Source organism: Bos mutus, chromosome 1 (genome assembly GCF_027580195.1).
Source record: "Bos mutus isolate GX-2022 chromosome 1, NWIPB_WYAK_1.1, whole genome shotgun sequence".
Classification (NCBI taxonomy): Eukaryota; Metazoa; Chordata; class Mammalia; order Artiodactyla; family Bovidae; genus Bos; species Bos mutus.
Genome location: NC_091617.1, coordinates 68,607,135 through 68,623,682, shown reverse-complemented (window position 1 = coordinate 68,623,682; position 16,548 = coordinate 68,607,135). Strand labels below are relative to the sequence as shown.

Sequence of the window (16,548 nt, the reverse complement as noted above, 5' to 3'; positions counted from 1 at the left end):
CAACCATCCCATCCTCTGTCATTTATCTCATTTACTTATGTAATATTTTCATTTTACTGTTATAGGCACATTTTTTAGCATTTATAAGCTTTGCCTAAGACTCCTTTTTTAAAAAAAACTTTTTGTTTTGTATTGGGGTATAGCCATTTAACCAGAGAAGGCAATGGCACCCCACTCCAGTACTCTTGCCTGGAGAATCCCATGGATGGAGGAGCCTGGTAGGCTGCAGTCCATGGGGTCGCTAAGAGTCGGACATGACTGAGTGACTTCACTTTCACTTTTCACTTTCATGCATTGGAGAAGGAAATGGCAACCCACTCCAGTATTCTTGCCTGGAGAATCCCAGGGACGGGGGAGCCTGGTGGGCTACCATCTACAGGGTCGAACAGAGTCGGACACGACTGAAGTGACTTAGTAGTAGTAGTAGTAGTAGAGCCATTTAACAAACAATGTTGTGATAGTTTCAGGTGAACAGCGGAGGCATTCAGCTATATATATACATGTATCCATCCGCCTCCCAAACCCCTCCTTTCCAGGCTGCCACAGAACAGAGTTCCCTATGCTATACAGTAGATCCTTGTTGGGTATCTGTTTTAAATATAGTAGTATGTACGTGCCCATCCCAGACTCTCTAACTGTCCCGTCTTCCCATCCTTCCCACCCGCAACCATAAGCTCATTCTCAAAGTCAGTGAGTCTGTTTCTGTTTTGTAAGTAAGTTCATTTGTATCATTTCTTTTTAGATTCCACACTTAAGGGATGTCATAGGATATTTCTCCTTCTCTGTCTGACTTACTTCATTGAGTATGACACTCTCTGTGTCTATCCATGTTGCTGCAAATGGCATTATTTTGTTCTTTTTTATGTCTGAATAATATATCTGGTGGAGGGAATATGTGTAAATGTGTAATTTGGAAAAGTATTTTATAAAATTACATTTCATTCGGTTTCCTAAAGTTATATATAATTCATTTTGTGTGATCACCCAAAAGGAGAAATGGATTAAAAAAAAACTTTAAAAAAATTTGATAAACCCTATTCTAAACAGTGTATCTGATGGCAGGCTATTTGGTCAGTATCAACAACAATCTCATCTTGAACTTCAGCTCTAACATTTCTACATGGGGAGCTATTTGAGTCACTTAGCACCTGTAGAAAACTTCCTAAGGGCCAGATGCTGTGACTGTTGTACTGTGAGTCTTCCTGGGTGAAAAAGATGTGTTTCTTGTCCTCATGGAGGGTATGGTCTAGTGGCGGATTTTACAGCATATATTTAACACATATCAGTTTGAGTCTAAAAATAAAATTATCAAAATTTAAAAAAATTAATAATTCCTAAGACTGAAATTCGGAGAAGGCAATGGCACCCCACTCTAGTACTCTTGCCTGGAAAATCCCATGAGCAGAGGAGCCTGGTAGGCTGCAGTCCATGGGGTCGCTGAGTCGGACAAGACTCAGTGACTTCACTTTCACTTTTCACTTTCCTGCATTGGAGAAGGCAATGGCAACCCACTCCAGTGTTCTTGCCTGGAGAATCCCAGGGACGGGGGAGCCTTGTGGGCTGCCGTCTATGGGGTCGCACAGAGTCGGACATGACTGAAGCGACTTAGTAGCAGTAGTAGTAAGACTGAAATTAACAAATCATCTGCTTCTTTCTCTCTAACACATTCATTTTCTTTCTTGGGATTTTGGAGTTTAGAAATAAACTTTTGGAAACTACTTATAAGTATGAAGTCCTTAGCTTGTTACTGTCAGAGAGTATTATAATGAAAGTAGTTTGATTAGACTACAAAAGAGGGGAAAACTGTGCTCTTCTTTGTATCAGGGGATATATTTACCTCATATATTATAGCCCATATATTTAATGGGGTATATTTACCCCATTAAAACCTGGGATTGTAGATGCTTCCTAGAGTCTTCATAAAGTTTTATGTCTATGTCTTCCTTGCAGGTTTAGCCTCCAACTTCAGCCTTTTAAGATGGATGAGATCCCTTCTGATCCCCTCCTACAGGTCTGTGCCAACCTGGGGCCAGGATGAGGGCAGATGCATGGTCTGGGAGGTGCTAAAGATGCTTCATGGGCTTGGGTGAATTGTGGTGTGAATACCTGACATTTGAGAACCTCAAGGAAACTCAGACTGCTCCTCACTGCCCTCCACCACCCAGCCCCTCTGCCTCAGCTCATCAGAAGCTTCCTCTGGCCCCATCTTCTCTTCTTATCCTCATGAATCGAGAACAGAGGCTTTCTTTAGAATCTGGGTGCTGAGAGATCTAAGTCAAGAGAGTTACTTTTAGTGAGTTTACAATCTAAGACACATTAGCATCAGTACTGACTCACACACAAACTCAAGGCCCAGAACTTGCATTCTTCCATCTCAAGTCAGGGGTAGTTGACATGACTGTATTGGTGAAAGTGCAGAGACCAAGTACAGAAGCAGAGTAGTGACCCTGCAGTATTTCTGTGGGACTTCAATGTTCAAATACCCAAGGAGAGGGAAGAACATACTCTCCTGAGAAACAGTAGAAAGCCTTTCAGGGAAGGTAAGATTTCATGAGTGCCCCAGTTTCTTTCCTCCTCCTCTATGCTTCCAGTGCCAATGCTTGCTCACCTTTGGAAGCCTCAAGACTCTGGAAATTTGTATTTATTTATATTGTTTTCGGCAGTACTGGGTCTTTGTTGCTGCACGTGGCTTTCTCTACTTCTGGCAAGTGGAGGTTGCTCTCTAGCTGCGGTGCGCAGGCTTCTCGTTGCGGCAGCTTCTCTTGTTGCTGAGCATGGGCTCCAGATATGCCAGCTTCAGTAGCCGCAGCACACTGAGTGGCTACGGCTCCTGAGCTCTAGAGAACAGGCGTAGGAGTTGTGGTGCGCGGACTTAGCTGCCCCACAGCGTGTGGAACCTCCCTGGACTGGAAATTGAGCCTGTATTTCCTGCATCAGCAGGCAGATCCTCAACCACTGGTCTACCAGGGAAGTGCCCAAGAATCTGTTTTACGACAATATAAGCACTGCCAGTCTGTTCCAGTCAGCCCAAGAATGACCTGGATGCTAAACCAGGATGCTAAACCCTGGATGCTGAAGAAATGATGATGACAGGCGCAGGGGTCATGGAAACCAGCAGGGAGGGGGCTGGCAGGGAGAGTGGTGTGGAGAGGGGCAGTTCCCTGCCATCTGCTTGGAAGCTGAACTGAATGTCCTGTGTGAAGCTGTAGTGGGGTGGGGCCACTCTCTGCCTCCCTTTCAGGCTGAGGCAGCAGCTTGGTGACTCAGGTCACAATACACCTGCACTGATCCTAGTCCTGAGGGCAAGTAGAGGTTAAGTGGAAATAGAGTCTGTGTGGAAGCTGCCTTCAGATTCTGGAGCTGCAACTGGTGTGTCGCTGAGTGTCTTTGACCTTATCCAATTTACATGAATATTTTTAGGTATTGTAGGTTTGAAAGCCTACAAATGACTATGGGAGGTCAGCATTCCTTTTTGATCTCTGAATTTCTGGAATTTCACCTCAGAGGTCACTGTTGTGCTATGTAGAAAGAAGAATGTGTTAGGAGGAGATTATTCTTAGAAAATGACAGTGGTTTGTTTGGAAGAGAACCTAGTTCACACTATTCATGTCTCCGTGGACTTGTCGAGTGGGTGGTAAAGGCCTCAGCTAAGAGTCAGCGTCAAGCTTACTGGCCTGCTCATGGCTACTGAGTGATATCTTGGGGTGACGGTTCAGGGGAAAGGACTTAGAAATCATGACCATTTAAAAGTAGGAATTGGTTGCTGTGTTTTCTTTTTTGTAATTTTGAATTTTTTTCACAACTGCCACCCCAGATGCTCTTCAAAAACAAAGAAGAAGAATACTGTAGGGTGTTTTGGGCAAAGAAGTTTGGGTATATTACTTCCTCTATTACACCTACAATTCCCAGAATTATGTAAAATTAAGCCTGACCTTAGAGAAGCTTTCTTTCCTGAAGTCTCAGCAACTGCCCAGGTGAGAACTTGTAGGCCGTTCTAGACTAGAAAGTGAAGTGTATTATTTCCCTGAACTCAGAAAAATATTATGGTTTGACCTTAAACACACGTTGACTGGTATGGCATTTCTGTCACTTCCTAACCTTACTTCTTGCGCATTCAACCTTTATAGAAGTTAGTTCATTTCTCAGAAAGCCCAACCCCTCTAATTTAGATATGTTCTCATCAAGTGGCTGCAAAGCCTTAGTCGTGTGATCTGAACTCCTATAACAGCATGTTTTTCTAGTCAGTGAAGCTTTCTGCTTAAGTTCCACAGATTTATAACAAGGTTTCTACCATTTTTTTAAAACAACTATCGAATATACTCCTTATTTAGACAATTCAACATAACTACCCACAAAGTAAAGATTTAAGAGGAAATCTATGCCTAAGGTGATTTCAGGACCTGACATACTGCAGCAGCTAGAAGGGGGTTGAGAAGGTGAGGAAATAGAAGCGGAAGGAGGTGAGGAGGTTCGCCTGAGGCCGCCAGGCTAACTGGTGACAGAGCTGTGACTGTCTTCTTTGGATATCCTGTCTGCCAGACTCGTCTTTCTGCTGCCAGCACTTTCCTCATGTATCCCTAACATTTTTCTCTACCAGTTTCTCCCAACTCCAACTCTATGTGGACCTTTCGGTGACACTGGAGCTCACCTTTTGCCTGCAGGCCAGCTTGGTGCCAAAGCTTTTATGCTTTACTGCATAACTGCTTACTCTGTAAACCTTGGCTGTTCCTCATTCATCTTTCTTTCTGGTGAACTAAAGAGAAGGTTTTTCTTTTTTATTTGCTTCCACTCTCCAGCCTCTCCATTCCATTATTTCATTTGACAAAAAGGCAAAGTAAAGCTATAGAGCCCCAACACCACAACATTTGGAAGATTATTTTTATAGTTTTATACATTTCTGCTAAGGAAGGTAAATATCATTCTTTATTTGATACTTATTTCTAATACTTTGGATTCATGAAGCGTTGTACATAGAGCTTTCAACAGTTCTGTTGTTTAATACATATTAAGTAATAGGCACAATGGTGTTTTTGCAAATCATTTCTCTCTCCTAGTGAAGACTGACTGCCAGTGGTTAGTACTGTGGTCTTTCCTTCTGACTGCCCTCCGTGTTTCTCTCACCAAAGGAGCTTGCGATACCCCCAAGAGCAGATCATTTTGGCACCGTCTCTGACTAGGGTTGACATGGAGATGACTCAGCTCACCCAGGAGAACGCAGACTTCGCCACTCGGGATCGCTACCACCACTCCTCCCTAGTGAGCCGGGAAGAGCTGATGCCTCAGTACTAGGCAGCCCAGAACCCTCCCCTTTTGGAGCTGTCCAGGGTGCAGTGGACCCAAATCCCAGAACCTCTGTGGAGCTGGTTCTCCTCGGTAAGAAACTCAAAGACCTGTCCTCCCCCTGCCGTTTTGGACAATGGAAATGAGCATTCTGGTCTGGAGCACCACGTCGACCAGGTACCCACTGCAGTGGCCATGGCCCCTGCAACACGCGTCCAGTCAGAAGAGTGCCACATGGACACCAAGACTTGCAGGTGTGGAGAACCAGGCCAGATTGCTTGTTCTAAGGGCCACAATAAATGATTATTTTAAGCTTTATTATTTATTCCTTGAATAAATAATATGTTTACATGGTTCCAAACCCCAAAGTGAAATCATATATACAGTGAAAAGTCTCCCTCCCATTCTTGTTTCTCATCTGCTCAGTTCCCATCTCAGAGATAACCACTGTTCTCAGGTATACTACCTGAGTTTCGTTATGAATAGAGAAGCAAATAGGAGTGTGGTGTTTTATTGCTCCCTTTTCATCCACAAAAGGTAGCATATTATACATGTGCTCTGCACCTTGCCTTTCCCCTAACGATCTATCTTGGAGACATTTCCATATCAATACACATGCAGTTTCCTCATTATTTTTCATTGTATGAATGTGCTATAATTTATTTCATCAGTTCTACAGTGATGGCATTTGGATTGTTTCCAGTCTTTTGCTATTACAGTCAGTTCTGCAGGGAATAATCATGTTCATATGTACAAGCATAATGAATATCTGTAGGATAAACTCCCAAAAGTGGAATTGCAAGATCAAAGGGGACATGCATTTGTAAGCTATTATTGTTTAGTGAAGGTCTTTTTAATTAAAAAGTTAAATTACCAAGAATTACTTAATGGTGACTCACGTTCTCAAAAGCATGTGTGGCGCCCCACACTCCAGACACCTCTGCAGCTGTTTTGCAGTATGAACACACGAGGGGACACGACTATTTTGGTTCCTTAGTGTGGCATTCCTGGTGACTCAGATGATAAAGAATCTGCCTGCAATGCAGGAGACCCGGGTTTGATCCCTGGGTTGGGAAGATCCCCTGGAGAAGGAAATGGCTACCCATTCTGGTATTCTTGCCTGGAGAATTCTATGGCCAGAGGAGCTTGGTGGGCTACAGTCCATGAGGTCGCAAAGAGTCGGACATGACTGAGTAACTAATGCTTTCACAACTCACTTTTTCTAGTGTGGCATTCATCACAGGCATCCAGTCTAGGGGCCCTGGCAGGGGCTGTTCCTGCGTGAAGTCAGTCCTGGCCCAGAATTGGTGGTGTCACCACTGAACTATGAAGGGACATACTGTTGGGTCATTCTGACTTCTTTCTTCTGTAGTGCATGCATGGGTGCTAAGTCACTTCAATTGTGTCCAACTCTTTGCGACCCCATGGACTGTAGCCCACCAGGCTCCTCTGTCCATGGGATTCTCCAGGCAAGATTACTGGAGTGGGTTGCCATACAATCCTCCAGGGGATCTTCCCAACCCAGGGATTGAATCTGTATCTCTTAGGTCTCCTGCATTGGCTGGCAGGCTCTTTATCATTAGCACCACCTGGGAAGCCCTTCTTCTGTAGTAGAGTTTCTCGAAGTCAGTGCGCTAAGAAACCAGAGAGGTTTGTTAAAAGTGCAGATTTCTGCAGCTCAGTCCTAGAGGTGAGCTTTGGGGTCAGTACTGGACTTTATATTTTTAATGAGTGCCTCAGGTGATTCAACACAGGTGACCCTTGGACCCCATTTTGAGAAAAACTGACCAGTTGGATGAAATAGGCTTAAAGCAAGTGAGGGCAGGGATGTCATGATGAGGGGCCATTAGGTCTCAACATTCTCCCCTAAAAAGTGAGGTCTAGTTTATGGTAACTTCACAGTGACATCTAGTTTATAATTACTGTTTTTGCACCTTTGGGGTTAAATACCAGACTTCCAAACATCATTAGAAACAATGGAAAGAAAATAAATGCTGAGTTGACTGAGCGACTGAACTGAACTGTAGGTATATGGGAAAGCATGGAAGACAACGTATTCATAAAGGGCTGAACTGGTGTCTCTGAGGGCCCTTTTAAAGATGAAGCGGCACTAGATTCCTGTGGCTGCTGTAACAAATTACACAAACTGAGTTGCTTAAATCAACAGAAATGTATTCTCTCCCTGTTCTGGAGACCAGATGTCCCAAATCAGCATTGCTGAGCTGAAAACAGGGCGGCAGCAGGACTGCGCTCCCCCAGAGGCTCTCAGGGAGAGTCTGGTCCCGGCCCATCCAGCTTCTGGAGGCCGCTGGCATTCTTTGACTCATGGTCACATCATTCCCATGTTTAAGACAGTATCTTCTAATCTCTTTCCATGTGACCACTTTGCCTTCCCCTGTGTGCACACAACTTGGGCTTCTGCCTCCCTCTTATAAGGAGACACGTGATTGCATTTAGTGGGTTGATCTCCTCATCTCGAGCCTGCAAAGGCCTTGGCAAATGAGGACACAGTCACAGTAACGGGAGGGGATGGGGGTGCCCTCTTTGGGGGCACTGTTTTTCAGCTGGTCACAGAAGGCTTTAGTGATTCTGCCCTTGGCTTTTTTGAATTCTGCATAACAAGCCAGAAGAGTATCCCCTCTGATAGAGATGGTCCTGGGTTTGGAAACCATACACAGCAGAAGATTCAGGTATCCAAGATGAGAACTTCCCCAGATGATTGATTTTATGGAAAAGAGTGAAAGAAGAATGGGTGTGCTAGAGAATTCCAGCATTCTGCTCGGTGTTGGGGTTACTGAAAGGAGTCGCTCACACAGTCTAGTGTGGGAGGCAGACACTCAACACTGGAATCTCTAATTAGATCCAGATATCTTGTATTTAAACAAAACTATATTGTATAAATAGTAATCAGTAAAGCAGTAATGGAGTGATGGATTCTTAGGCTGAACTCCCCAGAAAGCAGAAGTCTATGTGTTATTGCTTTATTGGCGGGGGTGGGGGTGGGGGTGAGGGGTACATCCAGGAAGGAATGAGAGAAAAGAAGAGGGTGGACCAGGTGAGAAGGCATGACGTTGGGTCATGTGCCAAAGGGCCACTAACCCAACATCATGCCTTCTCACCAGGCCCACCCTCTTCTTTTCTCTCATTCCTTCAGCATCATGTGCCGGAGAAGGCAACAGTACCCCACTCCAGCACTCTTGCTTGGAAAATCCCACGGACGGAGGAGCCTGGTGGGCTTCAGTCCATGGGGTCGCTAAGAGTCGGACGTGACTGAGCGACTTCACTTTCACCTTTCACTTTCATGCGTTGGAGAAGGAAATGGCGACCCACTCCAGTGTTCTTGCCTGGAGAATCCCAGGGATGGCAGAGCCTGGTGGGCTGCCGCCTATGGGGTTGCACAGAGTCGGACACAACTGAAGTGACTTAGCAGCAGCAGCAGCATCATGTGCAGTGGAGCACTTAGTCTCTGAGGACTCTTCTGAGAGACGGTAGGAACACCTGTCTTGTGACCACCTTGCAGAGGGAGGAAAGGATGAGAATTTCCACTGGTTGCTGTTCCCCACAGTCAAAGGGTAGCTGGGAGGGGCATTAACCCCGCCTCCTGCACTTGTGATTTCAACTTGTGTGAGTATCTCGTTTCTGCAGCAAGCGGCTACCCCATGGGCACGAGGCACTGTTGGGTCTGTGCACACGGACTTGACTGGAGTCCAGCATAACTTCTTGCTGTGGCTGTGGCCAAGATGGACCAGCCATAGCCCCAGAATCAGGTGGATCAGAGAGAATCTGAGGTGGCATATAAGAGGTACCATGTACTATCTGTGTATGACAGAGGTCAGCAGTAAGTTCAAGTTGTCAGAGAGGTGAGGCAAATGACATTGGATCATTTAGAAGAGTTTGCTTGTATAAAGAATGCTAAAAATGACAGCACAGTCAGGATATATGGCAGTGAGACTAGCAACATTTTCTTAAAAAGGCAAAGGGTCAGATTCCTAGACTCAAGATCTTAATCAAGGAGTGCCAAGTTGTAGGGGAAAACATCTGAATGAATGAGGATCATATTAGATCTGGGACCATAAATGCATCCCTTCAGGCCACACTTTCTTTCAATTTATCCCTCTAATGATCCATCCATCCACCCATCCATTTAACCATCTACTCATTCATCCACTGATCCCTCCATTCACTCAACCATCCTCCCACCCACTGACCCACCCATTGGTCTACCCATCTACCCACCCCTGCATGACTGAAGCAGTTGTACACATGCCTGAGACCACCTCACCTGAGTTGAGTAACCAATCTCGGAGCTTTATAATGTAAAAATATGATCACAGGCCATTTAGGCAGAAATGAACTAACTCCTCAGTCACCACTGTCAAACTTTCAAGGTGAATACTGCCCAGTTCTAGAAGATTCTTGAACTCAGGACTGGGAACCAGGACAGGGGTCATTTTCTCAGCTATCTCTGGGAATCATGCTAATAAGTTCTCTGACCTACGTAATCAATAGAGAGCATCGTGCACAAATGATTCTAAGTCAGTGCAGAGGTCTGAGGTTCAGGATTTCATCATCCTGCCTTCCCTCCTGGTTTCTGATTGAGGGAGTATATTAAGGATGGAAAGCACCATGCTGGTATGGTGTAGCTGATACCAGAAGGCTGAAGCAAGACCTGTAATGTGTAACTTTCTTCCTCTTGAATCTAAGAATCTGCTTCTCCCAGACCCTTGGATGAGGGGCTGGAATCAAGGCAGAGAATGACCAGCTGGCCTCATTCCCAATAACACATGGACAGAGGTCATAAAGTGATCACCTACTACCTTTCAACTCCAGGGCCTGCCTGCTCATGAACTGTGGCCCCAGCGTGGACCAATCAGACTGGTGTTCCCCCTCCCATGGGGAGGAGCTAAGACTGACTGATGGGCTGGTAAGGGGCGAGGGGCAGAGTGTTCCTTCTGCTTCTGCTGGTGGGAGCTTGGCTGGTAGCTTCGTCTTCCCCATGGAGAAGGAAAGAGAGGAAAGCTAAAGGGATCCCAGTAGTAGTGAGAGCAGTGATAGAGGCAGACACAGGATCTGTGAGTAGACCAAGGAGCTCTCAGCCACTCTGACAGTAGTCAGGGAGGTCTCCCTGGAGGAGGAGATATCTTACCTCATTCAAGCACTTCATGGGCAGAGAGGAGGGGCAGGACATTTTCAATAGAGAGGTCAGTGTGATCAAAGGCGTATGGGACTGAAGGGTAATTGAGGGCTTCCAGAATGTTGGAGTGAGGCAGTGCACGGCAGGGGGAGTCCTGAAAAGGCAAGCAAGGGCTGGGGCCAGAAGGGGTTTGTACTACTCTTTGCTGAGGAATGAGGAGGGAAGTCTAAGAGTGATGATAAAAATCCACCCTCAGCATTGCTCGGGCTTTTCCAGAAGATCCTTGTGAGAATCCAGTGAGCGTGCTCCAGGCTCTGGAGCCACCCGGCTTCAGACATGGTTTCTGTTTCTGCTCTCCTATGGGGGAGGGAAGAAAGGGCCAGTGGGGGGCATCCGCCCTGAGATCAGAGCGTGTGGGAGGAGGGGCTGAGGAACCAGTCCGGAACTTTGCAGGGGCAGGACCGGTCACTGGAGGTTCACTAGCCCCCACCCCTCCCACCATGCCGAGGACCAGCTGTCCCAGTGCCTCGTGGGTGTGGGTAGTGGGGGTGGAGGGGGCCAGTGGAGATAGGAGCAAAATAATTAGAGCACTCAGTCCTGATGTATTACTTTCCTGTTGCCACTGTAACAAATCACCATGAACAGTGGCTTACGGCAGTACAGAAGTACTCTCCTACAGTTCTAGAGGTCAAAAGTGTGAAATGGGTCCCACGGGCCTAAAATCAAGACATCAGCAGGGCTGGGTTCCTTCTGCAGGATGTAGGGGAGAATTTCTTTCCTCACTTTTTCCAGCCTCTGGAGGCTTCAAAGCCAGCAGTCGGCAAGCCCATTTACTTCCTCCTCTGCTTCTGCCATCACATCTTCTCTAACTCTCCTGCCTGCCTCTTCGGCTTTTAAGGACACGTTTAATTAGATAGGCCCACCCGGATAATTTAGCACTACCTCCCCATCTCGAGATCATTAATTTAATTGAGTCTATACAGTTCCTTTGGCCATTTGTCGTGGTTCAGTTGGTAAGCCATGTCTGACTCTTTGGGACCCTATGGACTGCAGCATGTCAGGCTCCCCGGTCCTTCACTACCACCTGGAGTTTGCTCATACCCATGTCCATTGAGTTAGTAATGTTATCTAGGGCTTCCCTGGTGGTTTAGATGGTAAAGAGTCTGCCTGTAGTGCGAAGACCCAGGTTTGATCCCTGGGTTGGGAAGATCCCCTGGAGAAGGAAACGGTAACCCACTCCAGTATTCTTGCCTGGAAAATCCCGTGGACAGAGGAACCTGGCAGGCTACAGTCCATGGGTTCTTAAAGAGTCGGACACAACTGAGCAACTTCACTTTCTTTTCTTTCTAATGCTATCTAACCATCTGCCACGCCTTACTCCTTTTGCTTTCAAGCTTTTGCCTTTGGCCGTGTAAGTAACTATTACATAGGATCTGAGGATTAAGACCTGACCCTCTTTGGGAGTCTGGAGAGTAGGGAGATGCTGGAGGGGCACAGGGAAAGGGCTGAAAGTGTCCGGCATCCAGTCAAATGACTGCTGCAAGTTGAATTCACGAATGCTGAGGAGACACCAAGTGAGGAAGAAACCCAGGCGACTTGAAGGAAGTGGTTGGTCAGAGTATATGGAAAGGCTCATCAGCCAAGGGAGTGAGGTGAGCGAAGGCAAGTAACACAGAAGGACCAAAACAAGAGAGTGTAGATCATCCCTTCTTCCATTCTTTGACCTTTAAGTGGATTCCTTTGAGAGGGAGTTTGGTATAGTTGCCAATTCATGGGATTTGGGGCGAAGATCTCTGTTTATCCTGGCTCCAGCATTTACTAGTTCTGTGACCTTGGGTAGGCTTCTTAACCTCTCTGTGCCTTGATTTCCTTCTCTGTAAAGTGGGAATTATAATCCCTGCCTTCCTCCAAGTGCCTTTGTGAGTATTTGGGGAGGAAATCACTGTGGAGGAGGTGTCATAGAAGTGTTCTCCCACCAGCGCTGCTGATTGTGTGTCACTCACTGTGGGCAATATTGAAAGAAAACAAAGCCACAGGAGCTGCAGTGGTTCTTGGCATCTGCTAGCTCAAAGTCTCAGAGCAGGGTGGAGTCCACTTGCTTCAGGAGGCCCCTCTGTATCTTGTCAGCGGCAGACAAGGTGGGCCCGCTTCTCCAGACACCAGCAGGGGCTCTGTGGCAGGTGCAGTCAGGGTGTGGGGAGCCGGCAGTCACCACTTACTGATTTCAGTTCTGCCTCCCCTCACCCCCCTCAGCGAATCAGACTCATCTGGTCATGACCCTATACCACTGCTCTCAGCCTTCCTTCCCTTCCCAGAGCCTTGGGGAATTTTCTTAAACGTCAAAATATCTATCCCACTCTCAAGTTAAACAAGGGTTGAGGTAAAGTGGAATTCACTCAGTCATGTCCAACTCTTTGCAACCTCATGGACTGCAGCCTGCCAGGCTCCTCTGTCCATGGAATTCTCCAGGCAAGAATACTGGAGTGGGTAGCCATTCCCTTCTCCAGGGGATCTTCCCAACCCAAGGATTGAACTCAATTCTCCTGCATTGCAGGCAGATTCTTTACCATCCGAACTACCAGGGAAACCTTCTAGAGCAAATAATCCTTTTCTTGCTATATCTTATTCCCTACATATCCACGTGGATGCCCAGGAAGAGAAGATCAGAAGCAGTGGTTGCACGGGCTTGGTTAGCCCATACTGTTTGCACTTCTCTGCAGACAAAAATGCAGAAGTCTGTATTTACCACACACTGTTCAGCATCTCTGCCTCTGGGAGGTGTGCCTGGGCTGCTATGAGGAGGCTCACAAGCAGAGATAGAGGTCAGTTTGTCGGTTTGATGGAAGAAGTAGAGGTGTAAGTCCTTGACTCTTGACAAGGCACTCTTCTTAGGTGATGAGGGGAAGGTCACCTTCAAGTAAAGGGGGAAGCAGATGGCAGGAAAGGCCCACCAGCATCATGGGGTCCCCAGCTGGCTCTGCTCCTGGGCATGCAGCCCATCTCACAGCATCAGGGCTGGTGCCCTTACCTGTTCCCTGGGCTGCTGGGCCGGGGTGAATGGAGGGCAGAATAGTTGACTGCTCACCACCGTTTATTGACATGAGGTGGCTACAGCTTCCTTCTAAAAGAGGCAGAGCACTTCTCTAATGGGAGTCTCTTAAAACAATGGAGAGCCTGGGGTTTTCTCTTTTTTAAAATTGTTTCTTTTTTTTTCTCCAAGTTTTATTCCAAGAAAGAAAAAAGGGGAGGAAAAGCGGGTAAATTGTGTTTCTTTGAAAACACACACACGTGTGTGTATATGTGTGTGCATGCCTGTGCACTTACCTGATTGTTTGTGTCAGTTAGAGATGCCTCTCTGTAAAAAGAAGCTGGACTCACCACATGTGAAGACGGGGTTGAAATATGGGCCATGTGGTCTCTATCAGATTCACTCAGGGCAGCCCTGAGGGTGAGTGGCGTTTCAAAGGATTAGCAATCATCCCCCAGCAGCCAGCAAGAGGGCTCGATGAATGCTGATCTGTGCAATGTGACATACACCATATGTGTTAAGAGGCTAAGGTTCAAATATGAATCCCAAGCTGAAAGTCACAAGGACAGACACAATGGCAGTGTCAATTTTTTTTTTGACTGAATTGCTTGGCAAGTGGGCAACTCTGTGTAATTCTGTGTGTCTTTATGGGTCAGGATGGGCTTGCTGCTGCAAGAAACAGCCCTCAAGTCTAAAGGTGAGATCCCAGTACAACACACTTTGAGGATTGACAGCATCACTGGAATAATTTTATAAGGCCTTTCAAGATGCTGATTTGAAGGAACAGCACAGTTTATTTAGGAAAATTATGTGTGTGTGTGTATGTGTGTAGTGAGCAACTGTAGTTTTGATTCTGTGCATCTTTTATTCATGATCTGTGTAGCTCTTTTTTTGCTCAACAAGATTGAAAGACCTTCAGTAGTAGAGGTGTGTCTTTAGTTATAAATCATCCCAATTCATGGCTTTAAGTATTTTTTATTTGCCCTGTCAACCCATCCATCTCATCATGGATTCATTCAGTCACTCACTTAGCAAGTATTTAATGAATGTGTACAAGCCGCTCCTTTTGATTCAGAAACTGTGAAACCAGATGACAGCACTTGCTTCCTGAGTAGCCTGCAGCTTGGTTTGCAGGAGTGCTCTAGGATGAAGAAGCAGGAAAAGGGTGCAGACTTCTGAGCTGGCCAGGAGGAGAGGAAACAGGATTTGGAATAGACTGCTCATGGATGGTTCAACCAAAATGTTCTGAGACTCATAATCATTCACCATATTTTCTTATGGACTGAGGACACAGCATCACCTCTTCTTTCAGTTCAGTTCAGTTCAGTTCAGTCGCTCAGTCGTGTCTGACTCTTTATGACCCCATGAAACGCAGCACTCCAGGCCTCCCTGTCCATCACCAACTCCCGGAGTTTACCCAAACTCATGTCCATCAAATTGGTGATGCCATTCAGCCATCTCATCCTCTGTCGTCCCCTTCTCCTCCTGCCAGGAATGTTTTACCATCACCTCTTCTCTTGAGTTGAAGAAGGCAATGGCACCCCTCTCCAGTACTCTTGCCTGGAAAATCCCATGGATGGAGGAGCCTGGTAGGCTGCAGTCCATGGGTTCGCGAAGAGTCGGACACGACTGAGCGACTTCACTTTTACTTTTCACTTTCCTGCACTGGAGAAGGAAAGGGCAACCCACTCCAGTGTTCTTGCCTGGAGAATCCCAGGGATGGGGAAGCCTGGTGGGCTGCCGTCTATGGGGTCGTACAGAGTCAGACACGACTGAAGTGACTTAGCAGCTTCTCTTGAGTATTCCTACTGCACTAAGGATAAGGCAGTGGTTATCAACTGTGGCTGTAAATTAGAGTCACCTGGAAAGTGATTCTAAAGTTTAAAATTTTTATTTTTTTATTTATTTGGTTGAGCTAGGTCTTAGTTGCAGCATGTGGGATCTAGTTCCCTGACCAGGGGTTGAACCCAGGCCCTCTGCTTTGGGAGCTTGGAGTCTTAGCCATTGGAACACCAGGGAAGTCCCAAAAATCACCTAGAAAACTTTAAAAAATATTGATGCCCCACCTAATAGCCAATGCTTCTGATTACTAGGTGGGTTCCAGGCACCAGCATTTTGTAAAAATTCCCTCAGCAATTCTCATATTCAACCTGGGCTGAGAAACTCTAGGGCAATGCCTGGTTTTTAAGGCTCTCATTCACTTCCCCATCTCCTCAGGAGTTCCTGCTCAGAACCCCTCTTGCACAGTGGCCTCCTTCCTAGACCCCTCTCTTTCATTTGGGCCACAGTTCCCTTCCCCCACCAGACAGGGGCAGGGACCGTGAAGGTTCGCATCCATGGACAGCAAGCACAGGACAGCCAGTGCTGTGGGAGCTCCCTGCAGGGTGGGGGCTCAGCACCGGGTTTGTTTGGGTTGGGCGGGGAGGAAGAATAGGGTGGGATGGCCATGCCTAGCCTGCATCCGCACTAGCGTGTGGACAGCCCCAGTGCCCTCCACTGACAAATGACCCCATGCTGGCCGAGAGCTTGGAGCCTCAGATACGCATGCTCTGCTGGTCAGCAGCCATGCAGCCCTGTTTCCAGTCCTGTACTGTTGTCTGAGTCTCTCCTTATGAGGGGAGACTCATCCAATACAGGGGATGGGACAGGGCACTGGTTTGGATCTGAAGATACGTCCAGTCCTGGCCTTGTGTGTGTCCTCTGTGGGCACATCCCTCCTCTTGCGAGTCCTGGGTCCATCCCCCAGGTTCCTACAGCTCAGTCAGTGAAGAGCTTGTCTAGACCTGGGGCCCCATCTACTCAGAGACAAGGCCACTTGAAAGGGATAAGAGATGTCACAGGCCACCTGTTCTCAGTCACTCATGTGAAACACTTTTGGAGACAGGATATTTTGAGACATTTATTGTCTTTATTTGTTATCTTTGAGATATGTGTGTATCTTGTATTGCCTACAGTGGGTCACGATTGGGGAGATCTTTTGTCTAAGGCCCCAGGTTCAATTTTGTTTTCTCAGATTTTAAAAACAGGTGAATCAAGATGTAACTATTATTTATTTTTTCTTAATGTGTTTCATTTTTGCATGACACTTAAACCCTCATATCCATCA

General features: G+C 46.6%; 1 protein-coding gene across 1 annotated transcript in view; it reads left to right on the top strand.

Annotated features, from left to right (window-relative positions):
• The window catches only part of SLC12A8 (solute carrier family 12 member 8), a 148,244-nt gene extending 142,646 nt beyond the window's left edge, over positions 1-5,598 (top strand). The window contains exons 12-13 of the mRNA XM_070358937.1: positions 1,951-2,011; positions 5,127-5,598. Coding sequence (XP_070215038.1) covers positions 1,951-2,011; positions 5,127-5,289 — 224 coding nt within the window. The 3' untranslated portion in view covers positions 5,290-5,598. The remainder of the gene's footprint in view (positions 1-1,950; positions 2,012-5,126) is intronic.
• The last annotated feature ends 10,950 nt before the right edge of the window (positions 5,599-16,548 follow it).